This window comes from Canis lupus, chromosome 13 (assembly GCF_048164855.1).
Source record: "Canis lupus baileyi chromosome 13, mCanLup2.hap1, whole genome shotgun sequence".
Taxonomy (NCBI): Eukaryota; Metazoa; Chordata; class Mammalia; order Carnivora; family Canidae; genus Canis; species Canis lupus.
Window position 1 is genome coordinate 51,517,412 of NC_132850.1, and position 13,206 is coordinate 51,530,617.

Here is a 13,206-nt window from a genome sequence, read left to right on the forward strand (position 1 = left end):
AACTCCCTAAAACATCCTCACTACAAAATAAAGCACAAATGCTCCCTTCTATACATCAATATTTGAGAGAGTTCTCTTAAAATTGGGAAAAGTCTAAATGACTAGCAAAGAATATTTTGGTACTCTAAAACACTGGAAAGGGATGCCTGCGTAGCTCAGTGGTTGAGCATCTACCTTCAGAGAAGTCTGCTTTTCCCTCTGCCTGTCTCTGCCTCTCTGTCTCTCATGAACAGATAAAATCTTTTAAAAAAATAACAAAATAAATATAACACTGGAAAAAATGGGCCCATATCACATACAAAATAAATCTCACTTTATGACCTTCTGATAAGAAATAAAGCTTTTCATATAAAATAAAAATTTTGCAGGCTGTCCACAATGATGAGAAAACTATCAGTGAGAGCCTAATTTTCAATCATGTTGATACTTTCTTGTAAAAATGATATGAAATCAGGGGCACCTGGGTGCCTCAGTCAGTTAAGCAACTGCCTTTGGCTCAGGTCATGATCAGAGGGTCCTGAGATCCAGCCTCACATCGGGCTCCCTGTTCAGTGGGGAGTCTGCTTCTCCCTCTTCCTCTATTCCCTACCCCCATTCCACTCACGCTTGCTAGCTAAATAAATAAATAAATAAATAAATAAATAAATAAATAAATAAATAAATCTTTTAAAAATGCTATGATGTCTTCTGCATTGCTCTCAAGTCCTCCGTATGCAAGCATGACAACACATACCTGTATTTCCATCTCTTTGGCTTAACCAGAGATAATAAAAATCTTACAGTATTTCTTTGGCAGTATGAATGTCTGAGTCCTACTTTCACCTCTTACTGATGGGGTAAATTTCTTATCAAAAGGATATAATAAAAAAAATTAAAGTTCTGAATGCATGCATAGGAAAGAATTAATTAAAATTAAAAAAAAAATCAAGAACCTAAGGTAAAAGAGCTGGGAGGAGGAGAGGGAATAATCCTCAGGGAAAGGTAAGTTTAATCAATATGTGCCTATGAAAATGAAAAAAAATTCTTTGTAATTGTTGTTCATAACATTATAATATGAATAGTATATTAACTTTAAGTCCTCTAATCCAGATTCTCAATCTCAGCAACTGGTGATTTTGGGCTCCATAACACTTTGCTATAGGAGGCTGTCTTTTACATGGTCCCTACCCACTAGATGCCAGCAGTGTCCTGCCCTCCACCTCACCAGCTGCAACAACCAAAAATGTTTCAACAGAGGAAAAATCTGCCCCCTGTTGAGAACCACTGCTCTAACCTTTCAGTTACCAACTGAAGAAAAAAGGTTACCCTAGTTTCTCTGAAATCACCTGAAGGGCAGAAGACAATTTTTAAAATCCATTTAAAAGCAACACTGATTCAAGTGAATTTTCCAACTATGGAAGAAAAAGATTAGGACATTTATTTAGTTCTTGCCCAGGAATTTAATATATAAGGATTTACATAATGGACATCTTAAAAACTTAAAATATCAAATAAAGTCAAGTAAAGTATCTTTTTTCCTTATGTATTTTTATTCCCTTATGCATTCATAAAATACCACCAATCAAGCAGGAAGAGGTAAGGAAATATATTCATTTTACATTAGTGCCATGGCTAATATCAGAGACAGCTTCACTTTACATAATTTATTTTATTTGGTATTTACAAAGAATAATTAAGCAAGTGTTTACTCTAGGTCAACTATTTGTCTAAATACTTGATTTATATGTATTACCTCACTGGAAAAAGATATATCAATTTACTATCACTATTAGGAGTTATAAAATTCATAAAAGAGGCTTGGTTATAGCCAAACTTCCCAGTAAACTTTCAGAGAATTTAAATGCCGGTAAAATACAGTAACCAGAATTTGAACATGATAAGCCATGCGTAAGCATGGCACAGATGAAAAGAAGCTGTATCAACTCCTGGAGACTATTAGGGTAACAGTGATGGGTAAGTCATCACCAGTGACTAATTAGCAGAGTTCCTACATTACTCCTAAATGTTTAACTTCCAGATAATATATTTTATTTATCTTTTTAAATATTTATTTATTTCAGAGAGAGAGAGAGACAGTGCACACGCAAGTGGAGGGAAGGGTAAAGGGAGGTGGAGGGATCCTCAAGCAGGCTCCCTGCCGTGCGAGGGTCATGGTGCTCAATCCCAGGACCCTGAGATCATGACCTGAGCAGAAACCAAGAGTTGGCTGCTTGACTGACTGAGCCACCCAGGTACTTCTTAAGCAATGAATTTTAGAAAGTACATTCAGCAACCCCAGAAACCCAAACATAAAGGAGAAAAGGAAGAAAGTTCTTATTATCTAAAAAGCAATAAAAAATGCAAACGCACACTAACACAAAATAAGCACTGGATTCTCTCGATTAATACACTTAAAAATTAAAATGAGCTCCCTTATTTTCAATAGCATTTTTTTTATTGACATATACTGCACATAACACAAAACTCACCATTTAAAATGTACACTTAAATGGTTCCCAGCATACCTATCTTGCTGTGCAACCATCATCACTATCAACTCCAGAATATTTCCATTACCCCAGAAAGAGATCTTGTACCTATTAGCAGTTAGTCCCAATATCCCCTCACCAATCGCATAGCAATCACTAATCTACATTCCCTTGTATCAATTTGCCTGTTCTGGATATTTCATGTAAATAATAATCATGCAAAATGTGGCTTTTTGTGTCTGGCTTCTTTCACTGAACAAAATATTTTCAAGGTTCATCCATGATGTAGCATATAACAGTTCCTTTTCATGGCTGAATAATCCCCTATTTTTTGCAGTGATTAAGTAAAGCATTTCAAGTACTGTGTTTAGACATGTCACCTGAAACATTTTCAGCCATTCCTGGAGGCCTGTAGGTGGTTGGACAGATGTAATTCGGCGTCGTTGCTGCCCTTGGCCATTGGCTGCTCTCAGGTCTCCAAAAGTTGTTGGTGTTGCTGAACATGGTACAAGCCCAGTGGTACTACAAAAAAAACAAAAAAAAACAAAAAAACAAAACAAAAAAACAAACCCACAAGAGTGGAAACAGAGATAGGCATTTATTAAGAGTAATGGGCTCTAATTTAATAATAATAATGATCTGGCATGTTTCAAATATCAATAGAATTATCACTTTCATTTGCTTATTCTCAGAGAGCAAGGATATACAAAATCTATTCTGCTATTCTTAGAGTTGGTTTCCTCCCTCCTACGTAGCCACCTGTTATTATCCCAGCAATGCTAATTGCAACCAAATGACAGAATCTCTATGGCAAAACTGCAACTTGTTGATACATACAAATAATGCTAAAATATATCTTTAGAAGATACAGGTCCCACCTCTCTTTGTGACAGGTCTTCAGTAACTTAATTAAATAAAAGTTTAAATTTCCTTAATAAAAAGAGCTGTAAAACCTACTAATGCTTTAAAAGATTCATATGTAGAAGTAGGATGCTCAAATATCTTGGACTTTTCACAAGATGCATTCTAAATTATTTACAATATTTATCTATTTCTCTCCAACTTTTCACTGTCATTTATAAAGCTTAGCAGGAACAAGTCTTGATTAGACATAGATTTACTCAAAACAGTTAAATATTGAAAACTTACTATATTATACGTAAAATTAAATAAAATGAGATGATCTAACACTTCTATCCAATAATTTAAACTCTGAGATATTAAAGAAAACAAACCAACCTGAAATTTAGTTCTGCCACTAGCAAAATAAAAGAGTCAAGACTAGAAGATCTATTTCTAAAATTGTCCAACTCTCCTAAAAATGATGAATAGCAGAAAAAGTATAGTTATAACCAAGTTATTAATATTTTAAGCTTTACTTTCTAATTTCAACACATAATTAAATTATTTAATCTTGAGGTAAATACTGAATATCTCTATTTTAGGGACATTTGGAAAAAAAGTACAAGGAGATTCATAATTACATTTGTGAAATAATCTTCAATTTATTGAGCTATGATAATAAAGTATTTTAGATCCGAAGAACATACAAATTGTATACTACTAGCACAATACCTAGCTCTGATAAGTTGCTAATGAAACAACTCCTCCAATCCTTCTCTATCCAGTGTATCTCATTATTTTGTTAAAAAATAAGTCTTATCACCAGGTTTTACAGAAAAATCTATGTATCTACCACCTTTAAATCTTTTAGCATTATACATCTATGATAATCTCTAACATACAATTAAATTTTATCTTCCTGTCTATCAAATTTCAAAGGTAAGCTCTATTTTCTTCTCCAGACTGAAACAGAATGGGATCATAACTGAAATTTTCTAATAAAGAAGATGGAAAATCATAGCTTCATTCTTATTAGAAAATCTGTCAAAAAATTTTTAAAAACACCAAATATATCCTGACAAACTCTCCAAAAAGACATGGAAATCAATACACTGTTTGGTTTGCTTTGGTAAGATTATATGTTAAAAGGCTGAAAACAGAACTTGTACCTTTTCAAGTGCTTTCTCAATATAAAAAGTGAGCAACTAAAGGCAAATTTTATTAAACTGTGTTCTGTAGTAAAAATTCAGCATTTATTTACAAGCTGCCTTAAACACAACTGAATAATTTAACGCCTTTGTCTTGGTATCAGCCATATTAATATTAAACCAAAATGATATGGTTGACTGGAATCTACATATTAAAAATAGCACATTCTTACATTAAACTCAACTTTCTCAACCAAGAAATACTTTATCAAGACTAGAAGGTAAAAGTAAAAATGAAGTGAAGAGTTCCTCTTGTCTATGACTCCACACCCTCTGGTGGAGGTGCCCAAAACACAGTGAAACTGTCAAAAAGCAAAGGGTAGGTAAGAGAGAAAGGGACGGGACAATCATTAAGGGGGAATCACACAGAAAGCACTTCCTGAATAAAAAGGAGATAGTTTTATTTTTCTCGTCTATATCATCTCTGTATTTTGTGCACATAAAACGAATTATTATGATTTCTAAATTTCAGGGAAGAGCAATTGAAAAAAAAATTTTCCTACAACTGAATGAAATAAAAATATAAACTCTTTCTTTGAAAAAAAAAAAAAGAGATGCAATCTCTAACAATGCTCAATCACAGAAACTTCAGTCTGAGCAATGTTAATTTTGTTGCCTCTTATATAATAAACATAACTTTAAGTCAAAATATTTAGGGGAAATGAAATGTCACCATCATGAAGTTCTTATGGCTTCTATAAGCTAACTTTTAATCAGTAATTTGAAAAAGTGACAATTATGCAAAAAAGACCCAAAAAAGCTCTGAAGATACTTTTGTCATTTAAATTTTAAAATACCAAATTCCGAATGACATCCAAAGCCATTTTTAATTGGCTGGGTAACAGATATTGTGTTTAAGTTAGCCTAATTAGCATGAGAGTTGGAAAAGTTTTATATTGATGTAAAATCCAAAAATGATAGAATGGTGCACAAAACAAGACTACAATTGTATTTAGTTGTTATGGAAACTATGTTACCAGTGTGGAAATGTATGTGTTAAAAACATAAGATCTACCAAGCAAATAAAAGGGGATTTCTAACACAGTAAGATTTATTTAGTAACTGTGAGGTTTATTTCACTGCTAATAAATGTATCTTCAATTCTGCATATATAAATATCTACCCTAGAATAGCTGTTGCTATAGTTACAAGATATATTTGCTCATATTCACATTTTAGAATTTACTTTTTAGAATTCCTTAAAATTTGTGATTTAGAAATTTTGTTCATAAGAGAAATTTTGCTTGTGTCTTATTTCAAAGTATTAGTAAGAAAAATATAAGCTATAGTGGTAGTCATTCTTTTATTTAAAATTATGTATTTCTCAATTTTTAGTGATCTCAAAATATGCTATAGAGTCAACAGTACTCGTTACCTTATAATTCTATGAGAATAAACTGGAAGAAATGTTTTTGGAATCATCACTTCTTTAAAGAAACATAAGAATAATAAGAGAATTAATTATTATACTCAGTATTACCTTGTGTATTCTGAGACTTTGCATGGTTTCTTTCCCAAAGAAAAAGAGCGGACCTCAGAACCATGGTCCAATTTTCTTTTCATCTATAAGGTAAAGCAAATAAGATAGGTTTAAAAAAAAAAGTCACCTGTCCCAACTACTAAATCTTAACATATGCATTGGCAATACTGAAAAAAATTCTTAATTTTCATATGCCTAAATTTTCACTAATTAGGCATAGATAATGTATATAGAAAATAAATGCTTCATGGTTTTTTCTACCTCTTGTACTTTGTTTTACTCTTTAAAGACTAGGAAGGTGAATTCCTTCCTATCCAATATTTTGTCTAGAAGAATAGCATATGGTGACTTAAAAACTGATATTCATCATACATATTCCTTGAGAGTGATATACCTTTCACGTTTTCCAGTTTAAGAACCAACACAGGGGAAAAAAACACGTTAATACACACATTACAGAACCATATTTAACACGTCTCTCTTAGTGATCATCATTTTCCTTTAGAAACATAGCTCAAGATAAAATAGCAAAATTTAAAATTTCAAAAGCTGAATGGAAGTAACAATAATTGAATTTAAAACACACAGATTATTACAAAAGTATAAAGAGAACAATGTAAATAAAATGATCTTGAAAAGCAATTATAATAAGGCATAAACAATGAATATGGGCAATGAGGGGAGTAAAAAAAAGTATATATGTAAGAGGAGAGAAGTCTAAAGATGGTATAATAAAGGTGGGGAAAAAGCCATGAATTGATATTTACACAGAATATAACTTCACTCACAGATGCTCACTCAGGACAAAATATTCTAAGTTGAAAAGCAACACCAACAAAAAGATTTAAAAAGAACGAGTTAATCATCTTTGTAAGGTATATCCAATATCTATAGTTTTCAAGAATCTCCTTATGCTATATATGTGTAATACTGTAAATACATTTAGAGTTGCATTTTGTCAACATCAAAATTGAAATATTTATTTTTTATATTTTACCATCTGTTAACTGAGGTTACCTAACTATACATCTGTTATAAAACTAGAAAATAAGATCTGTTAAGATTCAACTTTTTCTATTTCAACAACCCCCTGAGATTTGTATCTTCTAATTAATTACTGTACTACTGAAAATTATGGGGAGGGGGTATCCAGAGTGATAGAGAGCTATCGTCATTTTTATAGCAAGGCGAAAACCCTTGCTTTGCAGCAGACTTCTTACCTACTGCCTCACATGGGAACATCATAACACAGCATGCTACATTATAAATACCAAAGAGAACCAACAAGACTCTAAAAATTTTTGAGCCACAGTATGGATAATAAAGACTACGTTTTTATCATCAGGAAAAAGTCTTCCAAAATACAGAGATGATCTTATGACATTAAGGGCTAGAAAGAGGGTATAACAAGCTAATCCATAATTTATACCTTAGTTCAAGAAATACCTACTGGAAAGAAATGGAACTGGTCTCATTTCAACCCTTCAGAAGTTTCTGTACTCATTACATCGTTTTAGAGTGATTCCTCTCAAAAACCCTTATTTTCTTTCTCCAAGTAATTTTAATAAAAAGCAAAAATAAATATATAAGCTTTAATATATAGACAGCCACGTGCTTGCACGTATATAAATTATAGACATGTATACATGTATACACGCAAATATATCTATCAAGAAGGTCGGTCAGTACAGATTACCTTAAAAATCTAGTTTTTTCATAACTTCTACAGATTCTTATTTTCAAAATTAACATGAGAAACTTTGATATTCATTCTAATTAAGTTGTGATACTGGCTTTCAGAACTTCCCTGGGTATCTTGTAAATACACATTGGTGCAAATGCCATTTGCCACCAAAAGCAAACTTTATTTCCATCTTAGAAATCCTTCAATGAATAAAAAATGCCCAAAAAAGACATATCGAGGGAACCATTTAAAAAGGATTTTTTATTTTCAGAATATTTTACCAAATAAAGCACTTTCTGTAGGACTATAGAAGTCTTTTAAATATTATATTGTTTACTGAAAATCTTGACTTTAGAACCAAATATTAATTCTGCAATTTTCTAAGGGCACAGAAAGTAAATACGATCTTTTAAATTATAAGTCCTAAATATCCTAGTGATTCCAGACTTTAAAAGAGTCAACTAAAAGAAGAAAGAAAAGAAATATAAATAAGGTATAGAAAAATTAAAGGCAAAAGATTTCACTAAAAGCCAACTAAGGGTAGAGTATTTCCAGGTCAGCATTTAACGGAGCCACATCTCCGAAGTCTAAATATATTTTTAGTGAAAAATTCCCAGATGAAAATATACATTTTATTTTCAATTTAAAGCTGCTTACAGCTTACGTTGTCTTTGCATTATTTGCTTACATTCACGTTATAAAACAGAATACCAGCCATCCAGCCACCCACCAAAATTAGAGGATACTGCAGCCATCTCTGATGATACAGATTTTCCTTCTCAGGCAGGCACACACACACACAATCATACAACACAGGAAGAAAACAGATTACTTACTTTGTAAAAAATCATTTTTAGTGTGCCGTAGAAACCCATATTTTCTGTATTTTTCCCCTTCAGTGATTCTGTGCCCCCGTGTGTCCGGCTGCTTGGCAGTCTCTGACAATATAAACCTTTTTCAGGTAGGTATGTCACAGATTCTAATGTGGACATGCTCAGGCACGTCAGAAAGGGAAGATCAGGGAGCAGAACCGGCAACAAAACTCCACAGTAAAGGCAAATGCAGCTCAGTATCAAACCGCTTCTCGGGACACACATACATACATGCAGCTTGACTGAGGAGAACTCGAGGGAATAATGAGAGAGAACCGAGAAGATTATTGGAGGAGACTATGCCCTGTCAAAGCCTTGACTGAACAGATTCCTCCCTCAGCAGCAGAGGGATCAGATTACATCTTCCCTTGAACACAGAATGGTGCAGTCCAGGATTCAGCAATGCAGACTGCACATCAATTATATGGTGATCCGCTCCAGGGAACCCGTAAGCACACAACGCACCGAGCAGAGGGAGGATGTGGGCAGCAAATGAGACCGCCCCCGCACGACAGCCCCCTTCCCCTTTCAAACTTTCAGGAGATTATTTTGTATTTTGTAAAACCTGCATTTCCGAAGAGTTTTAAATGGCAAGCATCCTTTCCACAAATAAGTGCTTTCAGAAACATTTTGAAAATGGAATATATTTTCCATACAGTCCTCCCAACAGAAGCTAAGCAGGCTATTTCCACTAACTGTTATCCTATTGCAGTCCTGGCACAGCCTGATCACATTTTTCAAGTAGCTTAGATGGTACAAAATGAGCCATCCCAAAGGGAGAAATTAAATATTCTTTGGGGGGATTTATGCTAAAGTAAACCAGTTTGGAGCAAACAACATTTGCAGAAATTATGTAATAAGTTACATTTTAAATGCATATTTCTTATACTAACATTTAATGAAAATATTCCCTATGTTTTTCCATTTCACTCATGTAAAACATATCATGAAAATTACCACACACTTCATCAATTCTTAGTAATCATGACAATATATTTTTAAGACTATCAGACTGGTATTAAGTATATAAAGTTTGGCCAAAAGACTCTTTCTCCAAAGACAGCAAAAACTGGGCTCATTGGAGAGTCTTACCCTCATTTGTGAATTTAATCTTGAGTAAACAGGAAGTATTGGACCTCCAAAATTATTCTGACAGTGTGTATTGCTTATCTTTAAAAAGGCATTTTACATAATAACAAAATACCAAAACTTGCCTGAAGGCAACCTTTTTCTCAGAATGACTACTTCACAAATCTAGATATTTTATCTTGCAACTTGCTACATGACTAGCTTCAGAAGCAATTATAAGATTCCTTGGACTAGAAAGGCCCATTATTAAGGGTCTAGTTAATTAACTCCTACCCTCCCCATTAACATTCTTTATTACAAGTAAACTGCGTGCCTATGGTGATTTAAGTACTTAAGTTTCTTGAGAAAAAAAGAAATACTATTTGGACTTACTCTCTGCTATAGTTAACAAATGACTTTCATTAGGTAAATGATTCGAAATGCTACATAAAGTAGTATCATAATTTAAAAAATAAATGTTTACCTTTATAACTAAGACATTAAGTCAGTATAATGTCTTTTACTTTAAAACATAAATGAAATAAGACGATCTAAAATTTTATGAAGATGTACATCTTGGATCTTCTGGAAATTACATTCTCTATATTATATTATCTTTTTAAAAAATCTGACTCTTAATTCTTACTCTCAGAAAGAGTATATATATGTACACAGCAAAAAGTTAGTTTTCTAAATAAACAATTAGCTTACTTCAAAGAAAAGTTCTTTTTAAAAAGAAATCTCTCTTAGCAAATAAAAAAAAATTCAACTGTTAGGATTGGACCCATAAACCCTTTGGTTAGAAGATTCAGAGAATTCAAGATTTAAAAAAAAAAACAACAAAAAACAAAAAACAAAGTAAAGAAAAATAATTTCCTCTTTATTATCCACCTCGATTCTGGGCTATCTGAAGAAACTTTTTATAAAATGAACACCTGAAATTTTCCCTAAAACTTGTCACTGGTAACTAGATTATTAGAGTACAAATGGACTACACATCAGTCATCTAACAGTACATACCTTGACTTCAGCTGCAATCATATCCTCTCTCTAAACAAAGTAAATTTTTCAAATTAAGTCTACTTAGTTGTGGACATAGACCAACTTTAATAAACCAAGGACACTGTCTCAAAACTTAGGATATTTAAAGAAGAAAATGACCTATAAGTGTATATTCAAAGAAATGATCTTATGGTTACATAGCTCCTTTATATGGTATGAAGTTATGAGAAAATCTGACCCTCACAAATGCATAACTTATACGTAGGTATATATATATATATGCATGCTTCATTTTTTGAATAGGCAAAATATTTGCATGATTCAAAAATCAAAATAATAATAAAAATATATATATATTGAAAATACCTTCCACCACCCCACATCCCTATCTTCCATGGGTCCCATTTGATAATTATTTTTATTAGTTTTTGTCCTTTAAGTGAGAAAGTGTATGTTTATAAGTGCTCACGACTTTATTTTCCCAACATTTCAACAATTCTCCCTACTATCTTGTTTACAATGTTAATTTGAATTGTGAAGAAAGAAATTGGCAAGCAAAACTAGTCAACCAAATCTCTACCCAGATTTCAAGAAAATGAATACAAATAATTGTCAATATTCTGAAGTACTATTAATGAAAGTTGTGATCTATTAATTTCATCATGATCTACAGATGAACAAAGCAAATAAAACCATTCTCCATTCCTATTTATGAGCATCTTGGCTAAAATACAGATGTTCAAACTTTATTCAGAGATTTAGGTTTTTTAGTAGTATGACTGAAAAAGCCTTATGTGTGTTATTTATTTTTATCTTTGTGGTAGGCAGAAACATTTCAAAACTGAGATCAGTCCATAGTCTATGTTAAATAAGTTCAGGAAAAAAAAGTATTTTATGCTCTATGCTAGAATGTTAACTAGTAAGTCCACTGAAAAAAAAGGCTAGTCAACTATTACTGTTAGACAATACTTGTGTTTGTCATCTAAATTTTTAGAATCACTACCTCAATGTCTTAAGTATATTTTCACTATGATAAAGTAAATCTTCATGTAATTTAAGCTAAGTAATAAATTTTCCATTCTATAAAAAAAGTATTTCTTGTGCTGATTATAAACCTATAAACCTTACTGGAAATCTATTAGCAAGGGAAGTGACTGCTAATTCAGACCCAATGTTCATCTCATCACTATCTCCTATTGAGCTAGATATATAAGAAGAATGGATGAGAGGAGCAACTTAACAAAGTCTATCAATCAATTGATCAATCAATCAGCACAAAGATATGAAGATGTACTGTCCCAGAGTCTAAGCCTCTGGGAAATAAGGCAAAAGAATGATTAACCTGTGAACTAGCACAAGAGAAGTGGCTCCTTCTGACACATTAGTTGGACTGACTAAGTTTTTAGAAGGGCAAGTTGTACTTATGGGCAGAAACCAAAACTAATCTACATGTAAATACTGAGAACAATACAAACAGTAGTCTTCACTGAATCATGTATCTTCAGAGAAGTATGTATCTTTATACATAGTGTCAACAGGGGAAGGAGTGATAAAGTAACTTTTCTCCACCTTGACTCTCAGAGTTCATTATTTCTATTTTAAATATATTCTTATATTATTACACTTATCATACCTCATTGTCATTATTTTTATACATCTTTCTCCACTACTATTTACTCCTTGAAGGTTTCCATCTTACTCTAAGACACAGTAGAAAAATGATACATAACAAATAATTAATGCTTTTGAGTAACTGGCCATATAAGCAAAAAGAGCAACCATGGCATCATTTTTCTAAAGCATAATTATGTTATACTTAGTTCTAAAAAGTCTATTGTATTAGAATTAATTGATATTATTATTGGTTCTTTTCATTATCTTGCTAACATTTTCTTTTAAGGAGGTTCCGTGCCCAGCATGGATCCCAACATAGAGCTTGAACTCACAACCCTGAGATCAAGACCTGAGCTGAGATCAAGAACCGAATGCTTAAGTGACTGAGCCACTTGGGCACCCCATCTAGATAACATTTAAAAATTTACTTCCATTTTATAATAGAAGAATATGTTTATATTCTTACGTCAGTGATTTTATTTATTATTATGACAACATTCATTACTCTGATATTATACTAGAAAAGCTACCTACACAATTAGCTGTCTTGCCCCAGCATAGAATTTAGATTAGAGACAGCTCAAATCTTCAACATCAAAGAAAGGAATGTCAAGCAAGCTGAGGCTGAAACAAACTTTGAACTCATGCTAACCCACTGTCATTAACTTTCTGGGATGTGAGTTCTTATTAAAAGGTTCACAACTGAAATTGGCTAGTTATAGCTTGTCCTATCACAGGTAATACAAATTAAAATAGTATATATGCCCAGAATCTACATTTTCCCTAATGCAAGTGGGTGGCAGTATTGATCAATAGCTACTTCCCACTCTATTCATTAATTAAGCATTTATTTACTATCTAGTATTTTTCAGGTACAGGATAGTATGTCATTAAGAAAACTTTTTCTTCCTCTATTGAAATTATGACACAGAACAAAAGTCATATGTGTATATGACTTTTAGAACTC

General features: G+C 32.5%; 1 protein-coding gene across 3 annotated transcripts in view; it reads right to left on the minus strand.

Moving 5' to 3' along the window:
* Nucleotides 1-13,206, minus strand: part of FBXW7 (F-box and WD repeat domain containing 7) — a 233,766-nt gene that overhangs the window by 24,217 nt on the left and 196,343 nt on the right. For 2 of the 3 annotated variants that reach the window (XM_072773639.1, XM_072773641.1), the window contains 2 exons: nucleotides 6,000-6,082; nucleotides 2,849-2,990 (listed from right to left, as the gene is read on the minus strand). In XM_072773639.1, coding sequence (XP_072629740.1) covers nucleotides 2,849-2,990; nucleotides 6,000-6,082 — 225 coding nt within the window. Of the gene's footprint in view, nucleotides 1-2,848; nucleotides 2,991-5,999; nucleotides 6,083-8,519; nucleotides 8,946-13,206 lie in introns of those variants that run through there. The other variant, XM_072773640.1, reaches the window with a different exon arrangement.